Genomic DNA, 17,902 nt, shown 5'->3' with positions numbered 1-17,902 from the left:
TCTTGGCCTTTCTCTCTGGGCTTGATAGAGACAGTAGAGGAGAGACGAGTCAAATGCATCCAACATCCAAAGCCGTAATCAAAACTGTTAAATGCATTTTACTCACTTGCTATCTCAAATCCAATAAAAAAAGGCGGATAAAATGACATCATCCTCTCTCTGAGTATTTCTTGGCTGTAAGACGTAGCCGTCTAAATGATCCGTCTATTCCCCACTTGAAGGTTTGAAGCAACTTTGGCTCCACGCTCGGCGATAATATGGACGTTTCTGAATTATCTCTATTGTGTGTCACGTTGACGTATGCGCTGGGCCTCTAATCCTTTTTACCGAACACGTAGTATGGTCTTGGGTGGAAGACGATAAAATCCTCTGCTAAGTAAACATCGTGCGAATAACCACCGCAAACTCTGGATTTATCCTATTAGGTCCAGCCGTCAATCACGTCGCATTTATGAGACTTAAGAGTCGAGATATGTAACTTTTTCTAACGAGAGCTGTGAAATCTATTTTTTGAGTTGTGTTCTTAAATCATCTCAAATGTTTCCAGCAATGTTCAAAAACCTACAGAAATCTGTAATTTTAATCAGCGTAACGCTCTGTTTCATTTGGTTTCCTGCGGATGACATCATAGAGCCGACGTGCTTGCATGGGTCAGGGTAACAATGAGTCAGATATGATTTTAAAACACTTTTTTTTTTTCCTTTTTTTACATCTTAGCCATTTCCAAGTCTGTGTTTTAATCAGGAAAAGGCCGAGCGTTAGACGTCAGCGGCTCAGCTCCACCAGGCCCCTCCAGGTATTTGACTCCTGATCGTCTGGTTCGTTAGTTATCAGAGGAGATTAGAGGTGGTCTCGGCTTCCAATAAACTGCATCAATGAGACTGTTTCGCTCTGTGTTTTTGGAGAGGTGGACACGTCTGTGGATGATTCAGCTGAGGGTAAAAACTTCCTGGACGTCTGGTTCAAACACTTAAGTTCATGCAAAAGAAACAAAGGTGAAGCAGGGAGGCAGCCTCTCACTGAAGCACTAAGACTTTTAAATATGAGGCAGCTGAATTCAGAGGGATTTTCTTTTATTATTTCTTTTATCACCAGCTGTTTCTTTTGGAGAGGAAGAAACCAGTAAAAAAAAAAAAAAAACTCCAGAACAATCCACCACACTGCACCGAGGGAGAAGCCCACAGCTACTCCACAATGTCTTTTGTTTTTTGCAGCGGTGCATTTAAAAGCTGAAACCTGCATCACAACAACAGTGACCTCAGAAATAAATGCACCATTGCATCAAATGCACCAGTGTAAAGAACTCATGCATCTTCTTTAAAGAGTGTGGCTGCACAACGACACAGATAAAAACCACATGATGCATGAAGAAATCAAAGAAAGGAAGAACTACTACACACACATGTAGGTGCACAGTGCACACACACACACACACACACACAGCTGGATACACACACCATGACAGGGGTGAGCCAGTCGACAACAGCCGTGCTCCTCCACTTGTCTGTGTGCTTTTCGATCGCGGTGCTCCATCTTCCCTTCGCGGCGCTCCCGGGACGCCGCGGCCTAATCCATCAAGTGACAGACGTATTGCTTTTAAAGCACACGGGTCTATCTGTAAAACACTAACATGTGTGCTGTCTGCTCTAATCTCATTAGCTGCTCCATTAATTCCCAGCCAGTGTCATTACTTTCCCCTTTGCTTTCCACATTCTGATGTAAACAGACAACAGACGAGTCGGGGCGCTTTTTTTTTTAAAAACACACATCTATCTCGTCCTTGATAACTTTCTCAGCGGAGGTTTTTCATCCTCCACCCTGCATGTGAACCTGGCTTTGTGTAGATTCGCGCCTGCACAGTTTTAATACAGAATAAAGTGGACGGTTTAGAAGAACACCGACCGCAGCGATGTGAATGGATGTGTTTGTGAAGGCTCGCAGACAAATGGAATCAGAGCCGCCGCCGCCGACCGTCCTAATTGTGTCAGAGAGAAAAGAAGAGGAAGAGGAGGACGCCCCAGCCCCAGTCTGCAGCAGATGAGAAAAGCATGGCATGTAAAATTGCCAATAGTTCATTCCAGCCGCGACCGTTCATGGAAAACCGAGTTCGTCACGAGCTGAATCGATCGCAAGACTTTCCTGTCTCGTTGCAATTATCAACTCCCTTATTAAGTAAAAGAAAATCCATCAGCATCAATCATGGAGTTGGAGCTTTTACAATAATAATGTTGGACATGTCATCCATATGCCTGTGTGTGCACTGACTTCTATAGCGCTGGAGTCGAAACCGGTGCTATTTGTGGGTCTGTAATGAGAAGTCCAGCTGATCCGCTGGTATCCAGTGGCTTTTGGGGGCAGCTGGGTGGGCGAGCCCAGTGGAAGGCAGCAGCACGGTTGTATTGATTGGTGCAGGAACGCTGGGAAGGCTGGCACTGCAAAATGGATGGCATGGACCCTGCAATCGAGTCTTTCCACTCAGCGAGCGACACCCGGCCGTGATGGGAAAACCAACCCTGAGCAACAACACGAATAAGAAGAAGAAGAGGAGAGGAGAGGAGAGGAAGCAGCCTGATATTGACCCTGTCACATTCCTGGCAGCGGAGCGACTGTGGCTGCTAATGATGCTTAACAACCTGGGATGGAAGAATCAAGACAGAAGAGGATGGATGAAGTGTCGATGCTGCTCTCGTAACAAACATCGCACAAAGGGACGGGGCAACAGGAACGTGGAACAAATGTAAAAAAGTCAAAAAACTTGGAGCAACAGGTGTCGTATGGACACGTGGTCGGAGAGGAGAGGAGGCAACACTTCACATGAAGGACAATTCATTTGTAACCTCTTCCTTTACATCACTTCAAATAAAATCTGCTACCAAAAAACTTACATGCACAAGAGCGACCGCAGAGAAAAAAAAAAAAAAGAGGAGCTGATAGGAAAAACAGATGAGAGGAAGAGTGTTAGACGGAGAGAACGAAGAACGGAGGGAAGTGAATGAACAGCGATGATGAGCTCCGGCACGACTGAGTGGCATCGAGCTAAGTGATGTAGAAAACAAAAAACATGAACACACACACACACACACACAAACACACACAAACACAGATCTCCAAGTCTGCTATTAACATCTGCGTCACGGCGCTTTAGGAACATCCAAATGCGAGCAGCAGAGCCGACCACAGCCGGGCCCGTCCGTCCGCCTCTGAATGTTCTCACATCATAGCGACGGTCACTCTGAACAGCTGCGGTGCGGATGAAAAAACTCAAGCAACGTCGACGTCTTTTTCCCCTCGTTGTTGTTGCTGTTTAACATATTTCTGCGTGTCTGTGTGCGTGGTGAGGAGGACTTGGGGTTTTTCCGTGGATGACGTCGCGGCTCGATCGATCGACTCCTCCGTCAGCATCTCACACGGTGATGATTACAAACGGTCGAAGCCAAGAAGCCGAGAAAGTGACGCTCGACTGGAGATAAATGCTGATTTAGGATTTCCTTATCAACGACCAAAACCTTTAACACGTCATAACTTTCTGAGGCCGACGTGTTTGCGCTTGCAGCTCATGTTTTCAGGCCTCCCTCTCTCTCTCTCTCTCTCTCTGCTGTGTCCAAAGCTCCTGGATCTGGATCGGGACTGCTGCAATTGTGTAACACCAGTGGATTCTGGCTCTCGCTCTGCCATTAGTCAGTCTGCACTCAGGCCTTTTATCACCGGAGGCAAAAACTCCACCACCACCACCAGCAGCAGCAGCAGCAGCAGCAGCAGCAGCAGTAGTACAGTATATCAGCTGCAGCGCCGCCGCCGCCACATGCTCGGCTCTGACCTCACACAACCCCCCCCGACACCGAAGTTTAGACCCCCACAGAAACTCTCTCCACTGAAAGCCAAGAGCCGAGATAACACATTCTTCCAATGAGAGGACGTGGCTGAAGAGCTGAAGTGTCTGTGTCTGTGTGTGCACATGTTTGCACCGCTCTCCAAATCCAATTATTTAATTGTCCTGACACCTGAGCTAATAAATCAGCCCGTTTGGGAAAGAAGCAGAAAGAAACGGAGAGCAGGGAGTGCAGCAGCGAGAAGAAGACGAAGAAGTCGAAGAAGAAGATAGAGTTTTCACTGTTTCACTGAAATGTGGCATGAAGTCACGCTCTGTGAAATGATAGCAATTAATCAGAGCTACCGAATGAACACAAACCACTCAACTAATCACAATTAACTTAATGGATGAGTCGGTGCGTGGTAAGCTAACAACGGCCCGGTCCGAGACGAAGAGACGAAGAGAGAGAAAGAGAGAAAGAGGCTGAAACAGAGAAATAAAAGAGCGGCGGCGTAAGGAGAGACGGAGAGGAAATTAGACATTGTACAGCCCACGTTGTTATGATGTCAACTTTGAGAATTTCAGGCTGATTATACGAAATTGCAAGTTAAAGGGCACATCCAAATCAATTTGGTGCGGCGGTGAATGAGGACCCCGGCACAATTAGAGGCTTTTTTTTTTACTATTATTGGTTAGTGACTTCACCATGAGCATCTGACCTGCCGGCTGTTTCCTTCATGTAGCATCTAACTGTTCATTAGGGTCAGTTTCCCTTTATAGATCCGCAGGTTGTCAATCTTCTGGGGGCCAGAGGTAAAAAAAAAAGTCTTAAAACGTACTGTCAAATTAGAGGGTCGCAGTAACAGAGTAACTTCACCTTCGTAAATCACAAAGTACCCAGAGTTTTTAAGTGAGGACTATTAGGGCCATTACATGTTAAGTGCACAATTTTGGCTTTTGTCAGTCACATGTCAGCACGTTTATGTCTGTACGTGGACGGTTTTACAAAGCAACAAGGAGTTACATGTTGATTTTATTGTATTTTGACTTATCTTATCCTACCTTATCTAGTTTTATCTTATCTTATCTTCTTAAAGGTTTATTTTGACAGCATATTATCTTATCTTACCTTATCTAGTTTTATCTTATCTTCTTAACATATAATAAAGGTTTGAACAAACTGCTTTTCTTGGATAGAAGTGAAAACACAGCTGCTTGATGCTACATTCTGGACTCAGCGGTGAGGCTCGTTCACAGGTGTCACTTCTCTCTGCTGCGAAGCCTGTTTTTAAAAATGTTTCCTGCTGACACGAGGTGAAAGGTTAATGTGCATAAAAAAAATCCAGGAGCAAAGATTTGGTGTGAAAATGCCTTTAGCTACATGAAAAGGGGGAAACAGAGAGACAGAGGAGCTCCCACCACTTTCTTCCTGAGAGTTTGCGTTACTGCAGCAATTTTTTTTGTTTTTTAGAGTCCCACTGGTATTAGATGATAAATGCATGTGTTGATCTCTCGGGGCGTTTTTGCTCATTTCTCAGTGGTCGAAAGTGAGCAAATAGAAAACAGGACGACATTGTTTCATGCCTGTAAAAGGGTCTATTGCAGTGTTTTTCAACATCAAATTCAAACGGGGCAGCCTGAAATGTCTAGTAATTGGGAACCACTGGTCTATTGGATGTGAAATCACAGTCAACTTCATATATTAAAATAAAATGGGAGAAGGAAGGAGGGATAAATATATCTGAGGAAGAATGGACGGCAATATGGAGGGAGGTATCAATGGATGTGTACCAGCTCACAAAAGTGGAGGGAGTTTGGGTGGAAGAGCCTAATTATAGGTACTTTATATTATAACATCCTCCCAGAAGTCTCACTATGATAATAACTCTCCTGTCTGCTGGAGGAACTGCGGAAATCAAAGTGCAAACCACTACCATGTTTTCTGGGACTATTGGAGAGAAATACACAATGCCCTACAGGATATCTTCAAATGTGAAATACCCCTTTGGACACATACATGTACTGTACCTCAGGAATGGCCGAAAAGAGATAAACATTTAATAAGTATCTTGCTGGTGGCCTGTAAAAAGAGTATTACCAGGAAATGGTTATGACAGGAGAGCCCAACCTCAAATATATCGATGGACACCACAATGGATATATATATATATATATATATATATATATATATATATATATATATATATATATATATATATATATATATATATATATATATATTATAAAAATGGAGAGGATAACAGCATTTGATAATCACAAATTGGAGAAATTCACTTCATACTGGGAAAACTGGGTCAAATATGTCACGTCATGTCTGATGAAGGGCTGCAACGCCCGAAACGTTACTCGGTGTTGACATTAAAACTGTCACGGGAGCAATACTAGTGTGCGGTCTCCTTTTTTCTGCACCTAGCCTCACGTTTTTTGGGATGTGCATGTTTTTTGTTTCCTCAAATATGTCACGCCCCGCATAGGCCAGATTTTATTTTCACAAGCTGTGAGTGATGTATGAGAAAGATCTGATCCGAGTCGCCCTCCTCGTTGCTCTCTGCCACAGCAGTTAGTCCTTTTAAGTGCTCATTGTTGTCCCCTTCATGCACACACACACACAGAGACAGGACTCATGCCCTGCAGCAGAATGAATCCTACTGTTGTCCACACCATGGTCGGGTCTAAATTATAGCCACAGGAGATTATGGGCAGCAGTTGTGCCCTGCGGGTCCTCTGGGCAGTTAGAGGGCAGCTACAGCTCCTGAGAACCAAACCACCCCACAGCAATGGGCTGAAAATCGCTTCCTGCTACCGCGCGCTGTAATGTGTTATTGTACAGTTTTGTTTTCGGGTTTTTTTTTTTTCTCGCTGCTGTGAAATTAGTTGCAGTGGAAGATTTAGTGGCTGTTGTAATTACCTTTATAAATGAAACATGTTTTTATCCAGTGCCAGTTGGAGTCATAACGGCTTCCTGCTCTAAATCTAAACTGTTTTTCTGCATCACGGCCCAGTGGTGTTACAGATGATATATTACACTGGGAGGAAAAACAACCTATGACACATCTTAAAATTGGAGGAGTAGTTATAAAACTGACCCGGTGTTGACCTCTAAAGGAGCAGAGGAGGCTGCAGCACCTTCTCTATTTAGACACAGTCACAATAACCGGTGTGCACCCTTAACCTATAAACTAAAACTGGGGCCGCTGCCGCTTCGCTCCTACAGAAATATACTCTGCACAATTAACACCTTCAATATTGCGCAATAATGCACAGCATTGCACGTCGTAAAATGTGCGTTTCAGATGAACTCGGGAGGAAAATCAACTCAAGTCGAGACAGAAAAGCATCAAGTAAGTCACGTAATGGAATAACACCAACGAGATGATTAAGCTGCATGCCTGGGGCCGGGCGTAAATCACATTATGGTTTCAGGCAACGTGAGAGGAGAGGAGAGGAGAGGAGAGGAGAGGAGAGGAGAGGAGAGGAGTGGAGAGGAGAGGAGAGGAGAGGAGAGGCCGGTTCAGGCAGGAAGCGCCCGCGACGCACTTGACTGTGTTGCGAGGGAGAAGCCCGAATTCCTCCAAGCCACATTATTGTGTTCGGCGGCAGCTCCGCAAGAACATGCAACGGGCAGAAACCCAAAAATGGCTTAGGTGTGTTCTCCTCTCCCCAGGGTGTGGTGAGAGGAGTGTGCCGGCCCGGAGCCAAGATGGTGGTCAGGGTGGAAGAAAAAAAAAACCACAAAGTGAAAATAGAAGGCGGTCGGGGCCGGGGCCCGGGGACGGACATGTCCAGCACAGATCAAGAGTGGGCAGAGCCTTTTTGAACACAACAAAGCGTTGTCGATGACAGATGGAGGTCTTTCACGGGCCACTGAGGAGTCGGGCAATTGAGTTCTTATGTGTCGCAGACGACTGAGGTCGGTTCAGAGAGGAGAGCCGGGGCGTCACTCACAACAAAGGCAAAAAACGGTGGGCAATTATCTATGCAAGAAAATAAATAAATAAAGTTTAAAGTATGTGGTGCAACTGAAAACCAGCAGCAATTAGGTTTGGTGGAGTTACCGTGCAGCAGGAGCCGACTCCTTAAAGGGGATAGTTCACCCAAAATTGAAATTTCACTCATTATCTACTCACCCTCATGTCGACTAAGGGCTGGGAGAAGTTTCACAGTTTTCACACCTCCGTGCCTTCTCTGAGTTACAGGGGGTCTCGGCGTAGCAGTGCATGTCCATATAATGGTTGTGAATGGATACCAACTTTCTTCGTCCAAAACGACACACCAAAAAACATCCAAATACCTCCATGCTGCTTGTGTGTAATGTCCCTCTTGTATTGAAGCCCCAACATGAGAAATTACACAGGAAGAGCAGTGAACTGAGACGCTGGGAGCTTCCGCTACAAACAAGCTTAAAATATAGACTTATTCAATTTTTTTCAGAACAATTTCTCATGTCGGGGCTTCAATACAAGAGGGACATTACAGACGAGCAGTATGGAGGTATTTGGATGTTTTTTGGTGTGTCTTTTTGGACCAAGAAAGTTGATATCCATTGACAACCATTATATGGACATGCACTGCTATGCCGAGACCCCCTGTAACTCAGAGAAGGCACGGAGGACTCTGAAACTTCTCTCAGCTCTTATAGTCGACATGAGGGTGGAGTAGATAATGAGTGAAATTTGAATTTTGGGTGAACTATCCCTTTAACGTGCTTCACCAGCAGCTGACAGCAGCGGGGGAATGCCCGGCATCTGGATCTGGATGCATGGCAGCAATCTAACAACGCAGCCAGACACCCAGGATGTCGAAGGGTGGAGCTGCCAGCCGAGATGTCTAGAAGGTCTAGACCCTTTTTTTGTTTTTTTTCTCTCTCTCTCTCTCTCTTTTTCATTTTTTTGACATCTGTGTGACGACGGCTGAAGAGCACGGACATGTTCACAATGAGAGAGAAGGACGCTGACCAGGATAGAAAAGGAAGCCGTTCACAGACACCGAGCCTAGACTGGCTGAAAATACTCATGGCCAAGAGCAGGGTAATTGTGGTCGGCTTTGGTGTGCTTACAACTTCAAGGTTGTGGGTTGGATTCCCACAGGCGAGTACCTCAAAAGCACAAAAAAAAAAAGTATGTATGGTATTGGCTTGACCTGTGGCTCTGATACAAGAGGTTTGCAGAAATTTGGGGATTAGGGAACAAAGCCTAGATAACAGGACTGTAATAGTATAAAGATGGTTGAATAATAAAAGAACCGGATGATGGATGCGTGTTGAGGATGTGTTTTTTCTATCTTTGCTGAAAGCTGAGAGCGATGCAGTATAACTAAACTGGCATTCCCTGACTGGGACCAGCGATGTTGTGGGTCACGGTCTGCGTCTTTACACCACTTCAGGCGGCCAAAACCTCAAAAATACCGTCTGGTATCTGCTGCTGCAAAAAAAAAAACCAACAAAAAAACCCAACATGTACGTGACGTCTCGTTACTCACCAGAGGCTCCTTGTTTTTGACCAGTCTTATGATTTTCACAGAGTCCTCGTCGTCGTCGATGTCCTCGGGCAGCGGAGGCAGCTCGGGGTCGTAGCTCTTCTGGGCGACCGAGTCGTGCACCGACAGAAGGCTCTGGATGGGAGAAGAAGGAGGAAAGAAACAATACACAAGGGTATAAGTTATTTTTTTCTTGTGTTCAGACAAAAAGTGTGTTACCTGCTTGACAGTTTCGAACTGTAGATGTTAAAGCCCCAGTATGCAACTTATTTGGGTTTTTATTAGCAAAAATCAAATATTGCTTTCATAAATACGTATTTCACTGAAGTCGAATCACACATACAAATGAAAGCTTTCTCGTACATTAGATTGTTACAAGTAGTTACAAACAGATAAGTGTGTTGGTGTTGCATTCAGGTGCAGTCAGGCAGACGGCCGTCGGCAAACCAACCGGATGTCATTTTACTCCACGAGAGAAACACGGTAAAATGTGGGTCAGGTAAACAATACGGCATCACCATGACAACATATTGTCACGCCTGTATTGTTTTTCACGCTTGTTTATCCTGTTACATGCAGCGTCTGTTGTCTGTCTGACGTCCGCCCGATTTCACGTGAATGCAACATCAAGAATACGTTCCGATATGCAACCGCACCGCTAGATGGGGGGAATTCCTACACATTATACCTTTCAGTTATCTTGTACATAACTTACTGTATATCTACAAGAAGACAAAATGAACATAATCAATCTAATACACGAGGGTTATCAGTCAAGTCTTAAAGAACTCAGATTTACCCTGCAGACAATTAACAAAACAGAGCAGAGCAGCGTGCGCTATTAAGAGTTCAATCAATCATTTCTTTCTTTTGGGGGCAGGACAGAGAAACTGCAGAGCCTGTGAGGATGGAGGATGGTTATGGACTGGAGTTTCTCCCTCAAGTGCTGCTGGGTGATGGATTCGAAAGCATTCAGGGCCAGTACTAATGTAGCTACATGCGCTAATTGTCATTAGGCCCACGCTCTCCCTCCATACATCTCTCTGATTAAAGGCAACCAGCAGAGGAAGGGGAGGAAGGGGAAGGGAGGGGAGGGAGAGAAGGAGGTAACTTTGGCCACTAGGAGAAAGGAGATGTTCTGCAGCGTCCGGCGGCGGCTTTCGGGTTCGGCCTCAAAGCGATGAAGTTCTCAGCCGCCTCAGATATTTCACACATTCACGAGCAGACATAAAAAAGAAGACGGGACACAGACAAGAATGATGCCATTGAGACATTTCATTTTTCAAAACTATTTAACGACTCCGTGTCCGGACCGAGATGCAGCTGCTGGACGCGTGCTGCTTTTTCCGTGGTTGAAGGAGGGAGAGGAGAGGAGAGGGGAGAGAGAGAGAGAGAGAAGTGAGAAAAACATCTTCCACCTCATGTGCCAGACAAAAGTAGACAGAGAGAGAGAGAAGAGAGAGAAAGAGAGAAAGAGAGAGAGAGAGAAAGAGAGAGGGATATAGTGAGAAGAGGAGCTGTGTGTTTTATGACATGGGAGCATGCTGCAGTACAGCGTTCAAGATGTTGCTAACTGGGAGCAGATGAGAGTAGGAGACATAACTGGGTCTGTGTGGCTGGGATCCACCGAGAGACAAGCTGACCAACACACACTCACACACAGGTTTATCTTGTATACTTGTGAGAACTTGGCTCCATTCATTCCCTTTGTCCCGATGATGATGATGATGATGATGATGATTAAAGACTGAGTTTGAACCGTCGCTCTAATAATAACTAATAACGTGATGCTGGAAGCTGCAGGTTCGATGCATGTCGTTCCTCACGTCTCTTGACTTGTGTTCATGCAGATTCATCACATCCTGCACATCCAGCTCTGAAGTGAACTTTTGCATCAATAATAATCTATTTTATTTGTTTATTTGAATGGGACAGTGCACATTAATTAAAGCAGAAGTAAGCAGAATATTTGTGTTAATATAAGTCTTAAATAGTTATATCTTCCGACAGCAATCACTTATATAGAGTGTTTGGTCTGAAACACGGGTCTGTCAGTCACTCTGCTCTGCTCTGAGCCGAGGAGAAAACTTTCCTTGTATCCTACAACCTTTATCCAATGAGGAGAGAGAACGGCATAAAGGGGCGGTCCTCTCTGTGTGTGCAGCCAAGGGATGCGCGTGAATGTGGTGACGTAGGGACGAGGGCGGGGACTGCTAACTCCCATCGGCTGACAGGAAGTTAGCCAAAACCACCGGATCGCTTACTTCTGCTTTAATGGACATAAAAACATGTAAATGTGCCAGATTATAGCTATAAAATGCTAATTTCCGTACGGGAGTCACATAAATATAAAAACTGTTCAATAACAGCACACATTACACATAATAATGTAGACAACACAAAAAGACAAAAAGGCAACTATGACAATGAAGAACATATTGACAGGTAGAGGGACCATAAGAGTTTTGTTCTGGGAGATAAAGTGCATAAGTGCTGGGTTAAAATGACGAGTGCTAAAGTGCAGGAGTGCATAGGTACCAGGTTGTATTGCACGATGCCCTATAAGAATGTAAGTGCTACAGTAGATAGTATTGCACAAGGCCCTAAAGTGCACATCAGTTTAAAGTGCCAGGTTGTATTGCACAATGCCCATTACACCCAGTTGCACAAGCAGAAGTCTGTAGATATTGCACAAAAATGTAATACATAATTGTATTATGTAAGTACTACTAAAACCTAAATGACATACACAAACATATTGTGTGAATTAACTGAAAATAAAAACTTGAACGGTGCCCCGGCACGCTGTTTTTACAGGTTACAGGTGGTCGCATGTCTAGTTTATGCTTTTAGTTGAACTGAATCTGAACTGTCGTCTTGTTCACTTTCCTGTCTGATTGTTTGTGTCTTTTAGCTTGTAGTTCAGGTCGTCGTGTTCCCAGATCTCTGCAAAAAAAAATCTCCCTGATGTGTGAATCGTAGCCAGGAACAGCGACTGGCCAAAGCTAGACAAAGTAATAATAATAATAATACGTGAGTTGTAATGGACCATCATTTTTCTTTAACTCACTTTACTTCTTAATACCTGATGTCAACATTTTACTCTAAATCTAGCGTTGATGCTAACCTTAAAGAGGGCTCTGGCTCTAAACTAATCCACCACAGCGCTGCAGACCAGACAAAACAACAAGAAAAAAGTAAAAAAAATAAAATAAAATCACTCCAAATCCCAGAAGAACACAAATTTAATTCCACATTTTTCTCTCTCTCATCTCCCCTCCCCTGAATCGCTCTTGTTTTCTTCGTCCTTTTGTCCAAGCTCCTCTCAGATGCCATTAATCCTCTAACTTCACTTTTTATCTTTCGTGGAAATTTCCCAAAATCTCCCTGGCATCACTTTTGTGTGTGTAGTTTCTCAGAACGGGGGGCAGGGGGGGCTAACAATGTTTTCCTGGCTTTCATCTGCACTGTACAGTACATATAAACACACACGTTGTTGTCGTTGTGTTGTATTGTATATCCGAGGATGCTGTCATTATGGTATTGAAATATCCTCTTGGAAACGCTGGAAAAACCCAAACTGTTTGCAGATGAAGACAATAAAAGGGGAAAGTGAATGGGAACGGGGGGTTGGGGGGTTGTTGGGGGGGGGATCTCGAGTCTGTGTTCGATATAACAAATAAATTATGTTCATAGCACCGTGTCGAGGCAGCGATGGAGAGTCTGCGGTCGCAGTTGTTGTGATGAGATCAGTAATATTACATGAGCAAAGCGCGTGTGAACATATATGACTTCATAACGGAGCTGCAGCCAGCACCGAATAAAATATCAGAGCTAATATTTACAAAGGAAAGCTTCTGATTTTGTGGCCACCATCTCTTTTTTCTATTTTCTTTACCTTCTTTCTCTCTCTCCCTCTCTCTCAGTTTTTCCCTCCTCAGAGTCGAGTCGAGAAAACGTATTTTGAATTTGGCGTGGTATCGGATTCCCAGCCGTTTTCTGAAAACATCCCTTTGGTGGAAGCTGCAGCGGGCGGTGAGGTTTTAAAGGGATAGTTCACCCAAAATTCAAATTTCACTCATTATCTATAACTCACCCTCATGTCGACTAAGGGCTGGGAGAAGTTTCAGAGTCCTCCGTGGCTTCTCTGAGTTACGGGGGGAGTTTCTTCATCCAAAAAGACACAACAAAAAACATCCAAATACCTCCATATTGCTCGTCTGTAATGTCCCTCTTGTATTGAAGCCCCGACATGAGAAATTGTTCCGAAAAAAATTAAATAAGTCTATATTTTAAGCTTGTTTGTAGCGGAAGCTCCCAGTGTCTCGGTTCACTGCTCTTCCTGTGTCAGTGCAAAACACATCTGGAATCATCTACAACTAACTCTTAAGTTAAACTCATTTGTCCCATTCAATCACTTCAAATTATTAATTAATAATTCCCTGTCTTCCGTTTGTAATTGTTTCCTCTGATGTCTTCTGTTCTGTCCTTTAGTGTATTTTATTGTGTATATCTGTTCTGTATTTTGTTTGTTTTGCTTTGTACTCTCGTCTGCACTGTAAATGAGGCTTGCCTCAGTGTACTGAGTAACGAGTTTAAATAAAGGTAACTAAACTAAACACTACAGACGAGCAGCATGGAGGTATTTGGATGTTTTTTGGTGTGTCTTTTTGGACGAAGAAAACTGAGCACCATTCACAACCACTATATGGACAAATACTGCTGCGCCGCGCCCCGCCGTAACTCCAAGAAGGCACGGAGGACTCTGAAACTTCTCCCAGCCCTTAGTCGACATGAGGGTGAGCAGATATAATGAGTGAAATTTGAATTTTGGGTGAACTACTGTATCCCTTTAAGTCTGAGGGTCGGACGCGTGCGGCGTTGTGGCTCTCTTTATGGTATCTGACTGTCAGTCACAGCACCGGATCTGTGTCGCGACAACACGCGGGTCAGCCAGGCGTCCATCAGCCTCTCAGCAGGAGGCGGAGAAAGAGGAGGAGGAGGAGAACGACTTCACCGCTTTTGTTTCTTTTTCTTATTCTGCTGCGTGAGCTCAGAGAGAGAAAAGAGAGACTGAAATGTCACTGAAACAATTCATCAATCACTTCCCCTGACAGTGATCGGTCGGTGGTGGTGGTGGAGGCTGAAGTTTCCATTTCCACTCGTCCAGTGCGTCATGTCTCTGAATCATTAATCAGACCGAGAGATCTCATTTAAACACAAAACATTTGTTGGATCCAGGTTGTGAACTGTTTGAGAGGATTTTGCCTTCTATATTCTGTCGTTTTATAGATTTGATTGATTAGGACTAAACAATCTGAGCTGGCTGGAGTAAATAAATACAATAAAACTTCAGAAACTTTTCCATAGAGACGTTTTTTCTTTTCTTTTCTTTCTTTTTTGCATTCTTTCCTCCAGTTGCTGCATGTTTCCTCTGAACTACATCCATCAGGCCTCATATCCTGACCTCAGAGTGTCCTCTCACTGGTGGCACTTCCTCTCCTCTCCTCCCCCCATCCTCCTCCTCCTCTCCCCCTCACCACATCCTCCCCCCCACGTTCCTGCGTCGTCTAACAACCCGTAACAGAGCCACAGCTAATTCCTTGTGAAAACTTTCTAGGAAGTAGCAATAACAGCTCCATGTTAATAGGTAGCACATGCTGCAGTTGCCCTGACTGGTGGTGGTGACCGCTGACATGGGGAGCAGCCACACAGGTAACTAAATGTTTTACACAACACAGTGTTTTTTTTGTTTTTTTTGAGTCAGTGGGTCTTGTTATTGCCCCAGTGTCGGTGGATTAGCTTCCCCTAATCAAATCTGGGAGTCATATCCATGTTTAGGCCCGAGGAGAGAGAGAGAGAGAGAGGCCCATTTTCTCCTCTCCTGCCCCCCGGTACCAAACTGAGAGAGGTTTTCCTACAGCAGATAACTGCAGCACAACTGTTAAAAGTCTGTCTGGGAGAAGATCCACCATTTGTAAAGTTAGCTTCACAGTATCAGGGTTCCCGCTCATTTCTTGAAATTGTTTTCCAGGACATTTTCAGCTGCTATACAGTCTGACATTAGTTTTTATGCCACTGATTCATCCTCTGTCCTATTCATGCTTTGGAGAAGTGTTCTTTTCGACAATGTTACCTTATTTTGTAAATGTAATCAGTTTGTTTCTATGTTTATTCCTCTCTCTCATTCTCTCTCCCAGAAATCTGATTTAAAGATGTGCAGTCTAAAGGCTCTAACTTATGAAATAATCTCTTAAATGCTTAGAAATTATGACAAATTTATCATAGAACAGCACAAACATGTTTTTTTTTTTTAAACAAAATCCTTAGAAGGGTCTGAAAAAGTCAAATAGAGCTCCGGTAGCTGTGATAAATCATTTTCCAGGACAACTCAAGCTTTTCCAGGACATTTGACTTTTTTTCTAATTTTCCATGTGTTTTCCAGATTTTCCAGGACACGTGGGAACCCTGAATATGTAACACTATGTAACACTATGATATACTATTGTTGTTGTTGTTTTTCATTTCTTTCTTTATTGTATGTATTATTATTATCATCATTATCTAATATGAGCTGTATATATATTTTTCATTATATACTGTATAACAACTTGCAACTGCCTACAGTAATGACACCCAATCTGTGTATAAGCGAGACAGCACACACACATGCATAGGTATACAGTATAAATGTATATATACTTTTTTATTTTATTTGTATAGCCTATATTTGATTCTGTGAGTTGTATTTGTTTTGTTTCATTGATTCTTGATGCTTTGGCAACATAGTTCTCGTAACATTCATGCCAATTAAGCGAATTTGAACTGAAGTGAATTGAGAGAGGGAGAGGGAGACCAGGAAAGAGAGATGAAGGGAAGCTGAACCCTCCCTTGTTTTCCAGGCATCCTGTCCTTTTCTTGGTTCGCGTGTTTGTGTTCATTAGGCATAATAGGGATCCTAGAAAAACAGATCACTGCGCTTGACAAAATAAACCTGCCCGTACATTCCTGGCATTGGCCTCTCATTAAAGCCCCCCACCCACCTTCCTCACCCCCCCCCCCCCCCCCCCCCCCCCCCCCCCTCACCCCCTCACCCCCTCACCCCCTCACCCTGTCGCTGCTGGGCCGCTCATTTTTCAGGACCGGTGCAACTGCTGCCCCGCTGTGAGCGCTGCTGTAGGCCGGCTGGGATGTGACACCGACACTGACGCCCACCCACCCCTCTCCCTCTCTCTCTTTAAAGGGATAGTTCAACATTTTGGCAAATTGGCCCATTGACATAATCCCTATCGTCATAGCAGTAGGTTCGTTACCTTTAATTGTCGGTGCAAGCTATTTCTAGAACGGCGGAGCAGAGCCGTGAGCTGCTCAGAGCTATACGCTATGGAGGCTCATGGGATTTCTTGGTTTCCCTCATCAAACAAACTCATCAAATACACAATCCAGCAACTCCACAACGCTCTGGTGGACAAGTTGTGACCTGCACATTCACCACGCTATGAGATAATAACACAACGTTACCACACAGAGTTGTTTTAGAGGTAAATACATGCAAAACCGCTGATGCACGTTGCCTTCAGGGACGGTTTTTCATCAAGCAGACTCTGTATTTCCCTCGAAAACAACTCTGTCTGGTAACGTTCTGTTATTATCTCATAGTGTGGTGAATGTGCAGGTCACAACTTGTCCACCAGAGCGTTTTGGAGTTGTTGGATTGTGTGTTTGATGAGTTGGAGATGGCTTGGCGGTTGTAAAAATAGCTTGCACCGACAAATAAAGGTAACGAACCTACTGCTATGACTATAGCAATTGTGGCAATGGGCCAATTTGCTAAAATTTGCTATGTTGAACTATCCCTTTAAGCCTTGAACCTCCCTCTACGCTGCACGCTGGCGGAAACAGCCGGTCATCATAATTGGCACTTTCATCACTGTCAATATTAGTCTTGCTGAGGGGAGGGGGCTAATACAGGCAAAAGTTGTTTTTTCATGTGCAAATCGTAAATGAGAAAAGTTTGAGGGAGAAGAGAGAGAGAGAGAGAGAGAGAGAGAGAGAGAGAGAGAGAGAGAGAGAGAGAGAGAAGGAGGGGAGTTTTTAAGGAGCTTGATTTATATCCCCACCCTAGGAATGGATCATTTCAGCCATAATTAAGAGTGATACAGTTACTATCGCACAGAGACGCCATTCAAAAGCAACAGCCATCTGCTTGTGTTTTACACCCCCGGCCCTGTGATTTACACCGGGGGCCGGCTGGTACGGTATCAAGTGCCCTGGAGGACAGATGGAGACAGAGAGACACAGACAGAGAGACAGACAGAGAGAGAGGGAGCAGCGTTTTCATTAGGTAGGGGTGTGCCAAAATATCGATTCACATAAGAATCACAATTCTCATTTTATACGATTCAGAATCGATATAAAATGTCCCAAAATCGATTTTAAAAAATAAAAAAATGAAACAAATCTGCTGGCTGTCGGCCTCCATTTCCTTAGAATTTAAAAGGCAGCATGTTTAACTGCACTATTTTCTTAAATAAAGAGGCACTTTTAATTTTGTTACTTAAGCAATATGTGATACTGCTTTTATGCAACAGTTTC

General features: G+C 44.1%; 1 protein-coding gene across 2 annotated transcripts in view; it reads right to left on the bottom strand.

Moving 5' to 3' along the window:
• The window catches only part of mpp7a (MAGUK p55 scaffold protein 7a), a 165,517-nt gene that overhangs the window by 60,238 nt on the left and 87,377 nt on the right, over positions 1-17,902 (bottom strand). For both annotated transcript variants that reach the window (XM_083995638.1, XM_083995639.1), the window contains exon 6: positions 9,311-9,442. In XM_083995638.1, coding sequence (XP_083851764.1) covers positions 9,311-9,442 — 132 coding nt within the window. The remainder of the gene's footprint in view (positions 1-9,310; positions 9,443-17,902) is intronic.

This window comes from Trachurus trachurus (assembly GCF_905171665.1).
Source record: "Trachurus trachurus genome assembly, chromosome: 20".
Lineage (NCBI taxonomy): Eukaryota > Metazoa > Chordata > Actinopteri > Carangiformes > Carangidae > Trachurus > Trachurus trachurus.
Note: the sequence above shows the minus strand (reverse complement) of the source record. Positions and strands in the feature narration are given on the sequence as shown.